Genomic DNA, 13,397 nt, shown 5'->3' with positions numbered 1-13,397 from the left:
TTTTTAATTTTATATTAATGAAATTCAAAATTTATATATATACATAACTATAATATCTTATATATTTCGTGTAATATTTTATTGGCTTCTCTCTAGATCCGCCCTTTCTATATGCACCTATTCTAATTAGTATGTGCACGCATTTTGTGTGTGCAGCCAGCCCCTCCCCAATTTTTAAAAATCATATAAATATTATTTCCTCCGTCTTAATTTATGTAATGTTATTTGATTTGACATGAAATTTAAGAAAGAAAGAAATTTTTGAAATTTATGGTTTAAAACAATTCATACATGTTTGTGCGATTATAAATCATTGCATAAGGATAAAATTGGTATTTTATAGCTAAATAGTTCGTATTAAATATAGAAATGTCTCATTCTTTTTAGAACTAATTAGAAAGGAAAGTGAGTCATATAAATTGAAACATATTTATATTTTGTTGATCGACTTGGACCTTTATGACTTTGCATTGGTTCCTGTGCATGGCATCTTTGCGCTCGGGGCTTTCAGTTTCGTCCTTGCGTCTTTCATTTTCTGAACTCCCAACCTCGATTCGACACCCGAATTCCGACTCATAACCCCTGACCTCAACTTGAGACTCAATTACTTGATTTCTACTTCGACCTTGACCCTGTCTTGGAGATTGAAATTAATATTGTTAGGAGTCGTTCGGTATAATATATTAGAAAAAATAATGCACTCATTAATTTATGTATTACTAGTATCTTGTTTGGTACAGTTTTTCATTCTACTATTGTATATTGAGGTGTGTATTATTAATATATGAAAATCCATGATATGAATAATACAAAGGGTTTTAATGCATGCATTAACATGATTAAAGACACAATTACCTCTCAAAGTCTTTCTCATCCTTTCCACCATATTTATGGAGGGTATTTTTGTAAACAAATATTTTTTTAAAAAAATTATGTAATGCATGTTATTTTTAATAAACTAAATCCAACACTGCATAAGAAATAATCTCAGCATAACTAATACAAGCATTACTAATACATCATACTCAACACTATTCTTATACACCATACCAAACAACCCCTTAGGAGTCGTTTGGTTTGAATACAAGTTATGATAGGATTAGTTATGATGGATAAGTTATGATGAGATTATTTCTTATTCAGCATTTGGTTTGTTGCATTCAAAATAATATGAATTATATAAATTTTAAGAATAAATTATTTGTTTACAAAAATATCATTTATGAATGTGAAAGTGATGTATAAAAAAGAGTTTAAATGAATATTTTTGTCATTTACCTACTTTATCTCCGAGATAAGTTATCTCAAGATTACTATACCACCCAAGAGGAAGAATAATTTATCCCGATATTAATTATTAATCCTAAGATAAGTTATTCCGGACTTGCCAATCAAATAACAAATTGAGTGGCACTATAATTTAATCCCGAATTATTTGGTGTTATCCTTCACACCAAAACGACCCCTTAGTAAATTGTTATCTTCAACGCCACAATGGATGTTAAGGTATACAAGTGATTTATCTTTGAGGAAAAAACAAGAAGAAAGAAAAGACAAGAGGTGTAGTGTGGTAAGCAAAGAAATAGAATCTCAAAACACTCCATTCACAAGGAACAAAGGACAATATAGTAGAAACAAAGAACAAGCTTTTGATTATTAAAGTTTAAAATAAATAGAACATTATGTACATATGATGATGGAATTGTCGTAGTCACATTCATTCACTTCCCCCTAAAAAGCTCAACTCTCTATCAAACCTATCCACCAGCTCTTGCAAGCACAGAGGTTTCAAGATACCAGACAATACCAAACCAGGCCAGAAAAATTACTTTCCCTCATCATAGTACCCTAAATTTACCGGAAAATTTGCAGCAGAACAGATGGCAGATTTTGAACGCTTTTCTGATATCTTGTTCCCCAACACAAACTAGTCCATAATACAACGGCAGCAGAGGAAAATGATCGACTCATGCAGAAAGGTAGCCATTTGCATAAAGAAGATAACCAAATGCAGCAGAAAATGACGTCTCAAATATAGGATCCCCTCTCTGCCAACCCAGCTATATCAGTTCACCATTATGTACCTCGAATTGTGTCCACTCTATCAATGACATCCAAAGCTTTGAGCCGATCAATGTCAAAGTCGATGACTGGAACAGAAGACGGTCTCCTGATGGGGAAGGGGTCCTTCCTGGTTTCACGTATAGGGGAATGGTTACTACTCTTACTCAGCCTGTGGAACTTGCTCAACCTAGTTCTTGCAGTATCGAATTCTTGGGACTTGCTAATTCCAGGTGTCAGTTTTCTCTTGCTTACATCCCGAAGCATCTCTTGGTCTTCAACTGTTAATGCGGAAGATGGAGAACTCGGCTTGTGTGTTAACTGATTCATCTTTTGACTAGGGTAACAGCATGGAGATTTCACCGGAGATCTGATCCCACCATTTGTAGAACTTCTCGACTGAGTGACAAGATAATGAAGCCATACCACCAGTTCAAGAATATAAGCTTCGGTTTTCTCCTTATCAGCATGATATAGTGTTTCAATTCGAAGTAGATCAGTCTGGCCAGCAGGTTTCCTGTTCATTTCAGACCAAATGAATATAAATACTTGCCATAAAATTGGTTCAATCGGTAAAGAACAAGCTTCCTATAATTGAGCTCACCCTGTATTTGCCCATTCTCCAACCCATCCAAAGCCATGGTGGGCCCTGTAAAATAAGAGGAAAGGCTGAGTGGATATTCATCAGAAAAAGGAGACGGAGTTAATAATTTAATAACACATATTCCTTTCACACAAAATGGACAGAAGTCGAGGGAAGAAAGCTCCAATGCAACTCTTTATTAGGTCAAAGGCCTGAGTTATTAAGGAGAAAAATAAGGATGCTATACAGATAAGATGAGATACTACACTTGATCTTAGCAAAAGAACCGAAACATAAGTACATCACGGAATCTAATATGAAGTAACTCTTTTTTACATTCTTTCACCATCAAAACCAAAACACAAAATCAAGACACTCTTTTGCTTTGTTTTCTTCTACGTAATTTTATTTTTTCCTAATCCAAACATACGATATGGGTAAAGAACACTCTTCATGAAATTGCCCTTATTTAACATTGCTCAAGTTAGTTCAGGTAAAATCTACAAGAGAAAAAGAAAGATAACATCCTAGCATACACCCCAATGAATGATGAAATCTATCATTTTCTAGAAAAAATCATTGTCTTTAGTACAATCTGGCTTCTCATCTCTCGCCTAACGGAACACCAAAGTCTCAAGAAAACCCAAATTAGAATTACTATAGAGTACCCACTGATATAATATAGCTGACCAGAAAGTCCTGTTTGGACTAAGAAACATATGAAGAATCATTGGAAAGCTGTAGCGATTAAAGAATATATTGCTAGGGAATGTATGTTTTACTTGGTTGTGTTGGTTGCCATGGGAACAAGCCACTGCAGTGTTTTCTCCATTTCAGCCTTGATTTGTTGCACCGTTAACTGCACCAAAAGAGTATCTGGAGTCTTACTAACATTCAACGACCTAGAAGGCAGAAACATACAGATACCCCACAAAAAAACCTTAAAAGACAAAATAAAAAGTACCTCTTCCTTGAGATGGAAGGATTGTAATTTGAATCGCAAAGCTGACTTAATGCTTGGTGGCAACCCGTGGTATAAAGCATCTCTTGTATTTGGAGGCACCGAACCTGATCGCGTGACCTGATCATACAAAATATGATACTCCCTTTTTGTTTCTGATTAAAAATGTCTACAAATAACATAATTTTCCAAATAATTTTTACACGATTCAACAATCTTACTAATCCAGAATACCAATTGTTACAATTTCAGCAAGATTGTGAGACTGTAAGAAGTATGAATCCATTACTTGAGGCACCTCTACTGCCTAAAGAAAGAGAGCTAAAATTGAGAAACACCCCAAATTTAGGGTACTAGAGTAACTGCTATGCTGCTCGGACATGGGTGCGGATCTAAAGGTCGGATTCTGTATCACAAAAATTTTAGGATTCGGGGTATGGATCCGAGTTAGGATATGGGTGCAGGAAGATGACCAATAAATGTTTATTACGTTATATAAAGTAAATATTTCGATTAGTTAAAGTTATTGAACTAAAACTAATAAAACTTCATTCCTTATAAACCCAAAAATCAAACTAAATACTCAATCAATCTATACTTCTCGGTCTAGAATGTGGTCAAAGTACCCAAGATAAGTTGAACAAATCAGCTATGGATCCCACACCCACACCCCATGTCGTGTTAGCACGGGTGCGGCAGGGATTTGTTTTTGGTCTAATTGATAGACCTCCATTCTTTATTGTGATTCCGGATACATATTAGAGCATACAGCTTTATGAAACATATAAAGAGATCAGAGCATATCTATTGGGATTAATATGATGATTTACAAGGAAGATACATGCTTGATATATTTATGACGAGAAACAAAAAAAGTATTTTAGCTTAATGAAGGAAAAGATATCGACTTCATTAGACATTCCATAAAGGATATGAATGAAATCAAAAGATTAAATGATAGTGGCAAAAATGCTGCTTCTCTAATAATTGAATGTGCATGAGATGCTTACAAGTGTATCAATCTGCGTAATGATATTTGCATAATGTAATGCAAGACCAACAGATCCTAATCTCTGATGGTTGTTTTTTATTGGTCGGTCTCCATCTGCAAGGTTTGGCAAAACTATAGCAATCAGGTAAAAAATTGTACAATTCAGTCACTCAAAAACAAAATGTAGACACGAAAGATATGATTTAACTCGAAATGCAGCACCTATAGAATACGAGTTAAAAAAATATTAACTGTTTCGATTGATTTTGTCTGTTCCTGCCTTTTAAAACTAAATATACCCTTCCTTATAGGAACAAATGAATCAGCATTATGATCTGTAATATAAGCATGGGCAATAATATACAAGCACGGATCGTTCTGCCATGACAACGACTTCTGATTCTCTTAGTTGCATAATAATGTCCGATAACTCATAGTTCACCCTAGATTATGATTTCCCTTGATCACCACACATGCATCGGCAATAGGAACTGTCTATACATAACAGATAAAATTGATAGGTAGCAGTTGGTAAAACAGATCTTTACTAAACTAGTGAGTTAGCAAGACATGTTAATTTTCTAGTCTATAGTAGAGAAACAAATTATTGTTTACACTTGAAATTAATCGACCAATTGACACACAAGCTAAATGTAAACCCAAAAGTCAATTATTATATAGACAGACAACAATGATCCAAGAATCATGATAAAAAGTTAACTTGACGTTTCAAAAGTATTACCAGTGCTGCCAAATGCAGCATGGATCTCTAAATGGAGGAAGTGGACAATGTCCACAAGCTTTTCCATCACCTTCAATTATGGCAAAGCAGATGTTAGTGTAGTCAATTGAAATTTGAAAGCAAACTGGGCAATTTATCTTAAATAGACCACCCATCTTGTGCAGTAAGTAGAAACTAGAAACCACATTACCAGTATCAAATTCAAGAACAAAGTAAAAGATAAAGCAAGATTGACTTGCTACCTCTTCCAATATCTTGGACCAGAGAGACTTCTTTTTCAGACTTTTAACATGTTTCTTTTGACTTTTCAACTCTGCTCTCAAAATTGCAAGGCTATCTCCTGCATATTTATACGTTAAAAAGGAATATTAGAACACGAATATAAGCAATCAGTACGAAGAAAACAGATACAAAAGACAAAAGTAAAAGAAGAAAATGCAAGAGTAAACAAAGGGTACTGGATTAAATAACAAGAGTCTCATGTCCTCCACAGAATCACATGACATTAGACAAACAATCTTTACACCAACTAAAAGTATGAAATAATCTCGACAAACAAAACCCCCTTACACAAGGAAAAACAAAAAGCTAAAAGTAAGTAAGTAACCACTCCAGAAAACAATGTCCTCAATGCTGTTTAGAATCAGTAAGATGTCTACATATCTATACGCTAGTTTCCCAATATTCTCCAGCTATGACTTTCCTACATAGAGCTTGCTTCTCTTTTACAAATGAAGGTGTTGGAGGAATTCAATGGCAGCATCAGACTTAAAAGTCGACTTGAGCCAACCAGGTCTTACACCATGTTCAGAATGTATATCTAGAAAACAACAACAGAAGCTAGAGTCTACCCATTCAAAATTTCTTCATTAAGCTCTTTGCAGCACCACGTGGAAACCCGAAGCAGGAGTGTTCCCTCTATGCCCACAATACCTAACATGCTGGTAATTAAGTTCCTAATGAAATGAGAAACTGGAGGCAGTTCATCTAGTTCATCTTATAGAAATAGTTTATATAAACTTAGAGCTAACGCAGATCTGCTGATTTAAAATAGTTAGGTAAACAAAAATAGAGGAGCACAATGTGAATATCTGTGGATAGATGACCTTTCTGAGTAGCATTTGAAGTATCCTCTTCTTGGGCTTTACGTCGACAATCTTGTTCAATTCTGTCCAATGCATGCAATTCATGGTACAGTTCCTGCAAAGAGCATAATAATTACAATTTACTCGAACCAGATACTTGTCTACATTTTACGACAATATAATGATTTGACAGTAACAAAAGAGAACCAGGTATACCACTAGGTAATAAATTGTCCAAAAAGACCTACTCAGAATCAGCGTGGTCTTAGCTAAAAATAGAACCAATTGAACAACATACTCATATAGGCAACAACAACAATTTGGGACTAAGCTTACTTTTCTAACACGCATATTAGATCTGAAATTTTCTAGGAGTTTTTGTTTTCTGGTTAAAAACGTGTATATCCATGTATAGATAAGGTGAGATTTAGATAAACCTCTAGTTTTAGAAAACCCATAATATGTCTCAAAAGAAAAATCAGTTAACTAGAATGAATTGAATCATAATAAAGAGGAATTGACAAAGAGGGTTCATATAATCTACTCCAGCTAATGGAATTGCAGAGAAATATCCACAAATCTGTAAGTTAACCCAAGGATCATAACTTGGGTAGATATTCAGGAGGACGTGATGCATCCATACTAAAATATCTAGTGGTAACCAATTATAGAGCAGAATTTGTAACATGTTGGGAATTAAATGAATGATGTTGAATAGGGTTATAAGTATGCAACTCGGGTGGAAATTCAGGAGGAATCCTTTAGCGCTTATATGGACCATATGGAAAAACAAAATCAAATAGCATTTGAAGAGCCGAAATACTCGTTGTACAAGTCAAGATGATTTTAAAAAAAATAAATTGGAACACCCTATGAGATAATGAATTATTGCTCTTCATAAAGAATTATGTTTTTGTGTGAGATACTCTACTTCTGTATATATATTATATAACAGAACACTTCACATCAATAGAAATTAATTCCTCCGTCTCAATTTATGCTTTCCTTCTTAGTCAGTCCAAAAAGAATGACATATTTTCATATTTAGTAACAATTTAACTTCAATCTTCCCATTTTTACCCTTAATGAAATGATGCATAGCCACAAAAATTTCTATGGCTTATTCTATAACACAAGTTTAAAAACCATTCCTTTTCCTCTTAAACTCCGAGTCCAATCACACACTTCAGATAAATTGGGACAGAGGCAGTATAACTTAACGGAAAAAGAAAATAATGAAACAAATAAGGAAAAAATAGGTCAAGAACTGTAGATGCTGAGATGGAACTTACAGCTGTATACTGTACCAAGGTCATTAAGTGCAGCATCACAGTCTCAGCTTCTTCTTTTAATTGTTTATGAGGTGTCAGTTCTGATTCCAACCTAAACATAATGGAATGAACTACAGATGATGTGAATATTCATTTTTGAAGTGGTAATAACAAAGCAGCAAAATTGGACTAAAGTTAGTTTTAAATACTTCTCAAAGTAACGGTCTAAGTTGTGCCATTGAGGATCTTTGCAATTATTTCCAAAGCGAACCACTTCACAAGAGAATATTTTCAGTTCATCCCTGTCAAATTACAACAAGTATCTCACTCTTGTGCCAAAAGAAATTGAAAGTAGCATGTGATATATGAGTGTTCACACAAAAGTTATTTCAGACTCTTTGACACCTTTTGTCTGCTGCAGCAATTCTGAAGAGCTCATCCATATCTTTTGATATCAACAGCTGCACACCTTCAGAAGGGAGAACCACTTCCTTCAAATGCTTAATGTTCTCATTTGAAAGGGAATACATAAGATTGGCACCCTTGACAATTGTATTTGCAACTTCAAATGCCAAAATGGAAATTTTATTTCCCTTGGTTGCCATGCTGGATGCAAAGCCACCACTTAGGTTTAAATTTGTCATGCTGCTACCTAGAGTGTCCAACACATCTACTGCCTTGCCAAGCCCCACTGTACCAGCTCTGCCCAGAAGTGAACTCACTTCTGAAACCTGTCAAGCAAATATAAAACTAATAAATTTTACTCCCTCCCTCTGTCCCAATTTATGTGACACTCTTTCCTTTTTAGTCAATTCCAAAAAGAACGACACCTTTCTATATACAATAACAGTTTGACTTTAAAATACCCAAATGTCATATTTCTATATTTAGTAACAATTTAACTGTCACTTTGATAAATCCATTTTACCCTAAGTGAGATAATTATTAGCCACACAAATATGTATAATTATTTTAGACCACAAGTTTCAAAAGTCCCCGGTCAAACACCATCACATAAATTGGGAAGGAGAGAGTAAAAATTAGAAATATAACCATTAATCTTCATCTTTAGGAAATTAATACTGAATACAAATTTATCGGATTTGCAGAAATTGGGCACTACTTTCCCTTCTCTCCTTCGATTTTAGTAGAAATTGACTGGTTCACTCTCTCTCTCTCTCTCTCTCTCTCGGTGGAGTAACATGGTGGATGCTTACTGGAGGTACACCAGCGGTGGGCAGCAGGCAGCGGCGCCGGCGTCTCTTACTCCTCTCGTCGCGAAACGTCCTCGCAGCGAATACGGTATCTAAATCAACTCTCTATATTTTTTTCTCAGTTGGATGGTTTCTACGAAACTAGGGTTTATTCATTTACTTTTTAAGTCAAAGACTTAATTTTTATGGTTTGTTTGTTGTGGCTGGTGTGATATAGTTATGGTAGGAATGGGAGAATACTCACCAAGAATGTCTTGGGTATTGTTTGTAATTCCCCTAAATCGGGAAATGGGATTTTTTTTTGGCTTAATACTGGAGCCTTTTTTTTAATACATTAGATGGCCCTTTTTGGTGTATGAGCTTATTTAGTAGTGGTGAACCTATAATTTTCCATTGAGGTTCACAGTCAGTGTAAAGCTAGCTAAAAGGGGGCTAGGATTCCATCACATTGTCACCTGGATGTGAGCAAGAGTTCCTGCATCATGAACAATTGACACCCCCGATGTGGTGCAAGATGGGAAATGATTTCGTCCATCCTGGACATATGATGATAAAAGACGAAAGTCCAAGAGAGTTTGGATTTGGGGTAGGTAGTTCGAACCGGCGTTAAAAGGGGAACGTGAAGCGGGAAAAAGGGATAAAGCCCTGCTTCACTTAAAGAGTGAAGGGAAGGGCACACAATTTTTAAACAACAACAACATACCCAGTGGAAGACCAAAATAAATCTACCACAACGACAATATATAAAAGAAAATGTTCAATTTAAATACTAATACGTAGATATCGCAAAATTCTTCACAGTACAAGCAAAATCAATACTAAAACATAAACTTTAGCAATTATTCCTTCACATGAGCTGGGAAACTTTGACAAGCAGTAATGTTTGGATTGCCACCGATGAAATGATGTTTGGGACGATAAATTCCCTCTTTTGTGATCTTGTTACAAAAAAGACATTGAATATATGTCTTGTTGGTAGCGCTAACTTTCTATGTATGCATCCAACTTGGGTTTTTCTTTTGATCTTGTGACGTCATTTACAATGTTTAAGAGCAAACGAACTAAAATTTAGCTACTTTAAATTATTTTTTGTTTGAGCCGAGGTCTCCTGGAAACAGCCGTCCTACCTTGGTCGGAGTAAGGTCTGCGTACACTCTACCCTCCCCAGACCCCACATTGTGGGATTTCACTGGGTTGTTGTTGTTGTTGTTGTAGTCTAATATTACACTATCTGCGAAGTTTATTTTTTGTTCAGTTGGTCGAATCATAGTTTGTATGTAGCCTTCCAATATTCGGCACCCATCCGGCAAAATCATATTTCTTAACACATTAAATTGAATTCATTGTCCGGTGTTTTTTTTCTATGTTGGCCTCATTACTTCTGGATCTTTTTTTTCCTTTTATATCAGCTTGCAATTATGATGGTCTTTTTTCTTTGCCATCAGATAGTCATTTTCATGACGCATGAGCGTGCATAAATGATGAAACTTTTGAAGTCTGAACATTGGAGTCAACAGACCAACACCAAAGCCAAAGAGGAACTTCTTGCTAAGGAAGCTTCCCAAAGAATGACCTAAGAGCTATCTGTCATTTACTATGCAATCACATTAGAAAGTTGCTCAAACAAATTTTGTGTTTGGTTCACATGCTCGATCAATGTTAGAATATATTAGTTTGATAAATCTCTCTGTATTTTGCCTTTTGCAGATTAGTCTCCCGGGAAAAAGCTTTACACTATATCAGAAGTTTATGTTAGATATTTTGTTGAACTGAAAATTTATGACCGTGAATTGGAATTGTTCGATCCAAAGAAGAAGAAAAAACTTTGTGATGCGTAAGAAAAAGTAATTGAAAGAGGAGGCTCTTTTGTCTTTACTATTTTCAGCACATTACATTTTCTACGCCTAACATCTTTAATATTGTCTGCGCGAGTGCGGGCACTTATACTAGTTAATACTGCATACAACAAGAATTATTGCCAGAAGATGTCCGAGATAATCTTCTACCTATGTGCAAATTATACCACCATCAATACCAAGTAAGTTTAAAGTAGCATTGCAGCATCTTTTATTAACAACTACAAGGAAAGATGACCAGTGGGATTGTATTAAGGGGAATAGAAAATAGTCAAATATATGGTGGAACATGAATGAAACTGAACATTTCATCCTGACTTTTAAATTCCACTTCGGGAATCTACATGCTCAAAAGAAGTAAGGACAAAGTAGCATTGCAGCATCTTTAGTGAAAAAGTATAAAGACGACCAAGGGGACTTCATTTGACGGGAATAGAAAGTGGTCAACTATGTGATAGAGCATTACAGGAATTGATAAAGAGAATAAATGATAGATTCCAAAGAGAATTTCATCATGATAAGACACTCTATTTCTTTCCATTCTTCCAAGTGGTACACACTCTGGATTCTTGGGGAGCTTAAGCGGGACAAGGCAAAGGGAGCCATTAACTCTGCTTCTTTTTTGTTACTGATGGAAGCTCTCAATAGACTCATGGAACATATGGTGGATGTTGATTTCATAAAGAGACTGTAGGTAGTAACGGAAATGGAGGAAACAAGGATATATCTCATTTATTGTTCGTCACTGATTTAGAGGAGGGTGGTGAAGGGAAGAGAGTATCTGTCTAAGAGAGAGAAAGTAACACTATTGGAGTCTACCCTCTATATTATTTTCATATAGGGCGCAACACAACTATCGCAGTTATAGAACATTGTGTGCTCCTTTAACATTGCATTGGATTTCCGAGACAGTTAAAATATCCTCTCTATTATTCTCACTTGTTTGTTTTTCTCTTTACTTCCTTTTAATTATTCATCCGACTTTTTCTTATAAATTATTCATTTGCCTTTGTATCTCTTCACTTTTTACAACCTATCTGATTTGGCCATTGTCAAGACAGTGAAATGGAAATACTTTACATAATCAAAAATGCAATAGGAAAAAGACAGAAGCATCAGGCCATAGGGCAAAGGAAATAACAACGAATAGGAAATTATTCACCTTTGCCATGGCAACTTGCTTTGACCTTGCTGATCTGGTTTTATTAGATAAAACCCTAGACAATCGAGGAATTCCATCACTGACATCATCCATATCAACCCCATGGGAAACTGCATTCAACTCTGGAAAAGAGAATACTGGTTCACTTGGTTGCTTTTCTGTGCTTTCCCCTGGTGCAGATTGCATCGAATCATTAGTTGCCTGTGGGGGCAATCTATGTGACTGATAAACTGTTCCAGCACCATAGTTGAAGTGACCGTTGACATGTGGTATGGAACGACCTGTTGTATTCTCACTGGTGGCTCTTCTAGAGCAAAGGCCACCCATTATTGTAGAATGCTTCAAACTACTCCAATCTCGAGGTTTCCATCAACATTTGAGTCAAAAGTTTATAAATGCCTTGAGAAACCTCTGCATCAGAGGAATGATACATCAAAGCTGCCCGACGATTCTGCCCTCAAATGGGTCTAAGCTAAACCAAGAAGATCCTCAAATTCAGCTGCACGAACAAATTAACTATCAACTCTGAGCATAGGTACTATCTAATTCAACTGACACAAACCATAACATAAAAACAGAAAATCAAAAAAGCATGTCTCTTTATCTCAATAAATTGACAATAAACAAGCAATGCAAAAACCCATGCCGGATGTACAGAATACTAAATGGCATCCAAATGGGAGAATGTACAATATTATTAGCAAAAGGTTTCAAACAATACCAGCATTTTGCCACAAGAAACACTACAGAGACATCCACTGTTCTTGACTTAAACACCATATAAAGTTAAATAATTTCAAGAATCTATAACTGAGCTTGCACTCACTTCCACAAATTAGCAAGGAAGCTACTGATACAAAAATCCAAGATCCACCTCTATAGCATGAACTATAAAGAAGTAAGTCAAAACACGCCAAAAGGGTCTAAAAGATCATAACTTTACCTCATCAGTCAGCAAGAAAACAAGAAAAAGAGACCGACACAGTCACATACTGAATAAAACATATAAACACAGCTGTATAGTAAAGAAGCAAAGCAAACTTACGAAGTAAGATACAAAGGAGAAAAACAAAAAAGATGATAACTTGGATCTGAACAAAGACGCAACAGATTCTAATAACCCCTTTTTCAACAGCAACAAAATACACTTGATTAAGGTGAGAAAGTAAGGGTAATACAAGTGATTAGTAGTTTTTTTGGTTTAATGGGTGTTGGATTTTTGGAGAGTAGAAAGTAGGGAAGGGGAAGCTGAGTCAAGAATAATGGCAAGGAAGTAAGCAAAGAGACCCCCAAGTCAGACGACACACGATAGAGTAGGCAAAGTTTTTCTCTTTCACACACACGATAGAGTTATCTATGCTCTTGAATGACAAAAACTTTGATCTCGTCGTTGAAATGTTTTTATCATATTTAACAATTGAATTGAGTTAAACGTTTTTATCAAATTTTATTGTGTTTTATAAAATAAAAA

At 35.4% G+C, this 13,397-nt stretch overlaps 1 protein-coding gene across 1 annotated transcript; it reads right to left on the bottom strand.

Moving 5' to 3' along the window:
• Window positions 1–1,626: 1,626 nt before the first annotated feature.
• Window positions 1,627–13,312, bottom strand: LOC129898818 (protein PSK SIMULATOR 1-like). Its single transcript, XM_055973503.1, has 13 exons — window positions 12,972–13,312; window positions 11,927–12,425; window positions 8,100–8,425; window positions 7,904–7,996; window positions 7,716–7,806; window positions 6,445–6,538; window positions 5,581–5,678; window positions 5,339–5,408; window positions 4,616–4,710; window positions 3,609–3,725; window positions 3,427–3,503; window positions 2,666–2,710; window positions 1,627–2,578 (listed from the first exon to the last, which is right to left on the bottom strand). Exons 2-13 carry the CDS (start codon window positions 12,251–12,253, stop codon window positions 2,077–2,079), a joined length of 1,935 nt encoding a protein of 644 aa, XP_055829478.1. The 5' UTR covers window positions 12,254–12,425; window positions 12,972–13,312; the 3' UTR covers window positions 1,627–2,076.
• Window positions 13,313–13,397: the final 85 nt, after the last annotated feature.

Source organism: Solanum dulcamara, chromosome 8 (genome assembly GCF_947179165.1).
Source record: "Solanum dulcamara chromosome 8, daSolDulc1.2, whole genome shotgun sequence".
In the NCBI taxonomy this organism is placed as follows: Eukaryota; Viridiplantae; Streptophyta; class Magnoliopsida; order Solanales; family Solanaceae; genus Solanum; species Solanum dulcamara.
Note: the sequence above shows the minus strand (reverse complement) of the source record. Positions and strands in the feature narration are given on the sequence as shown.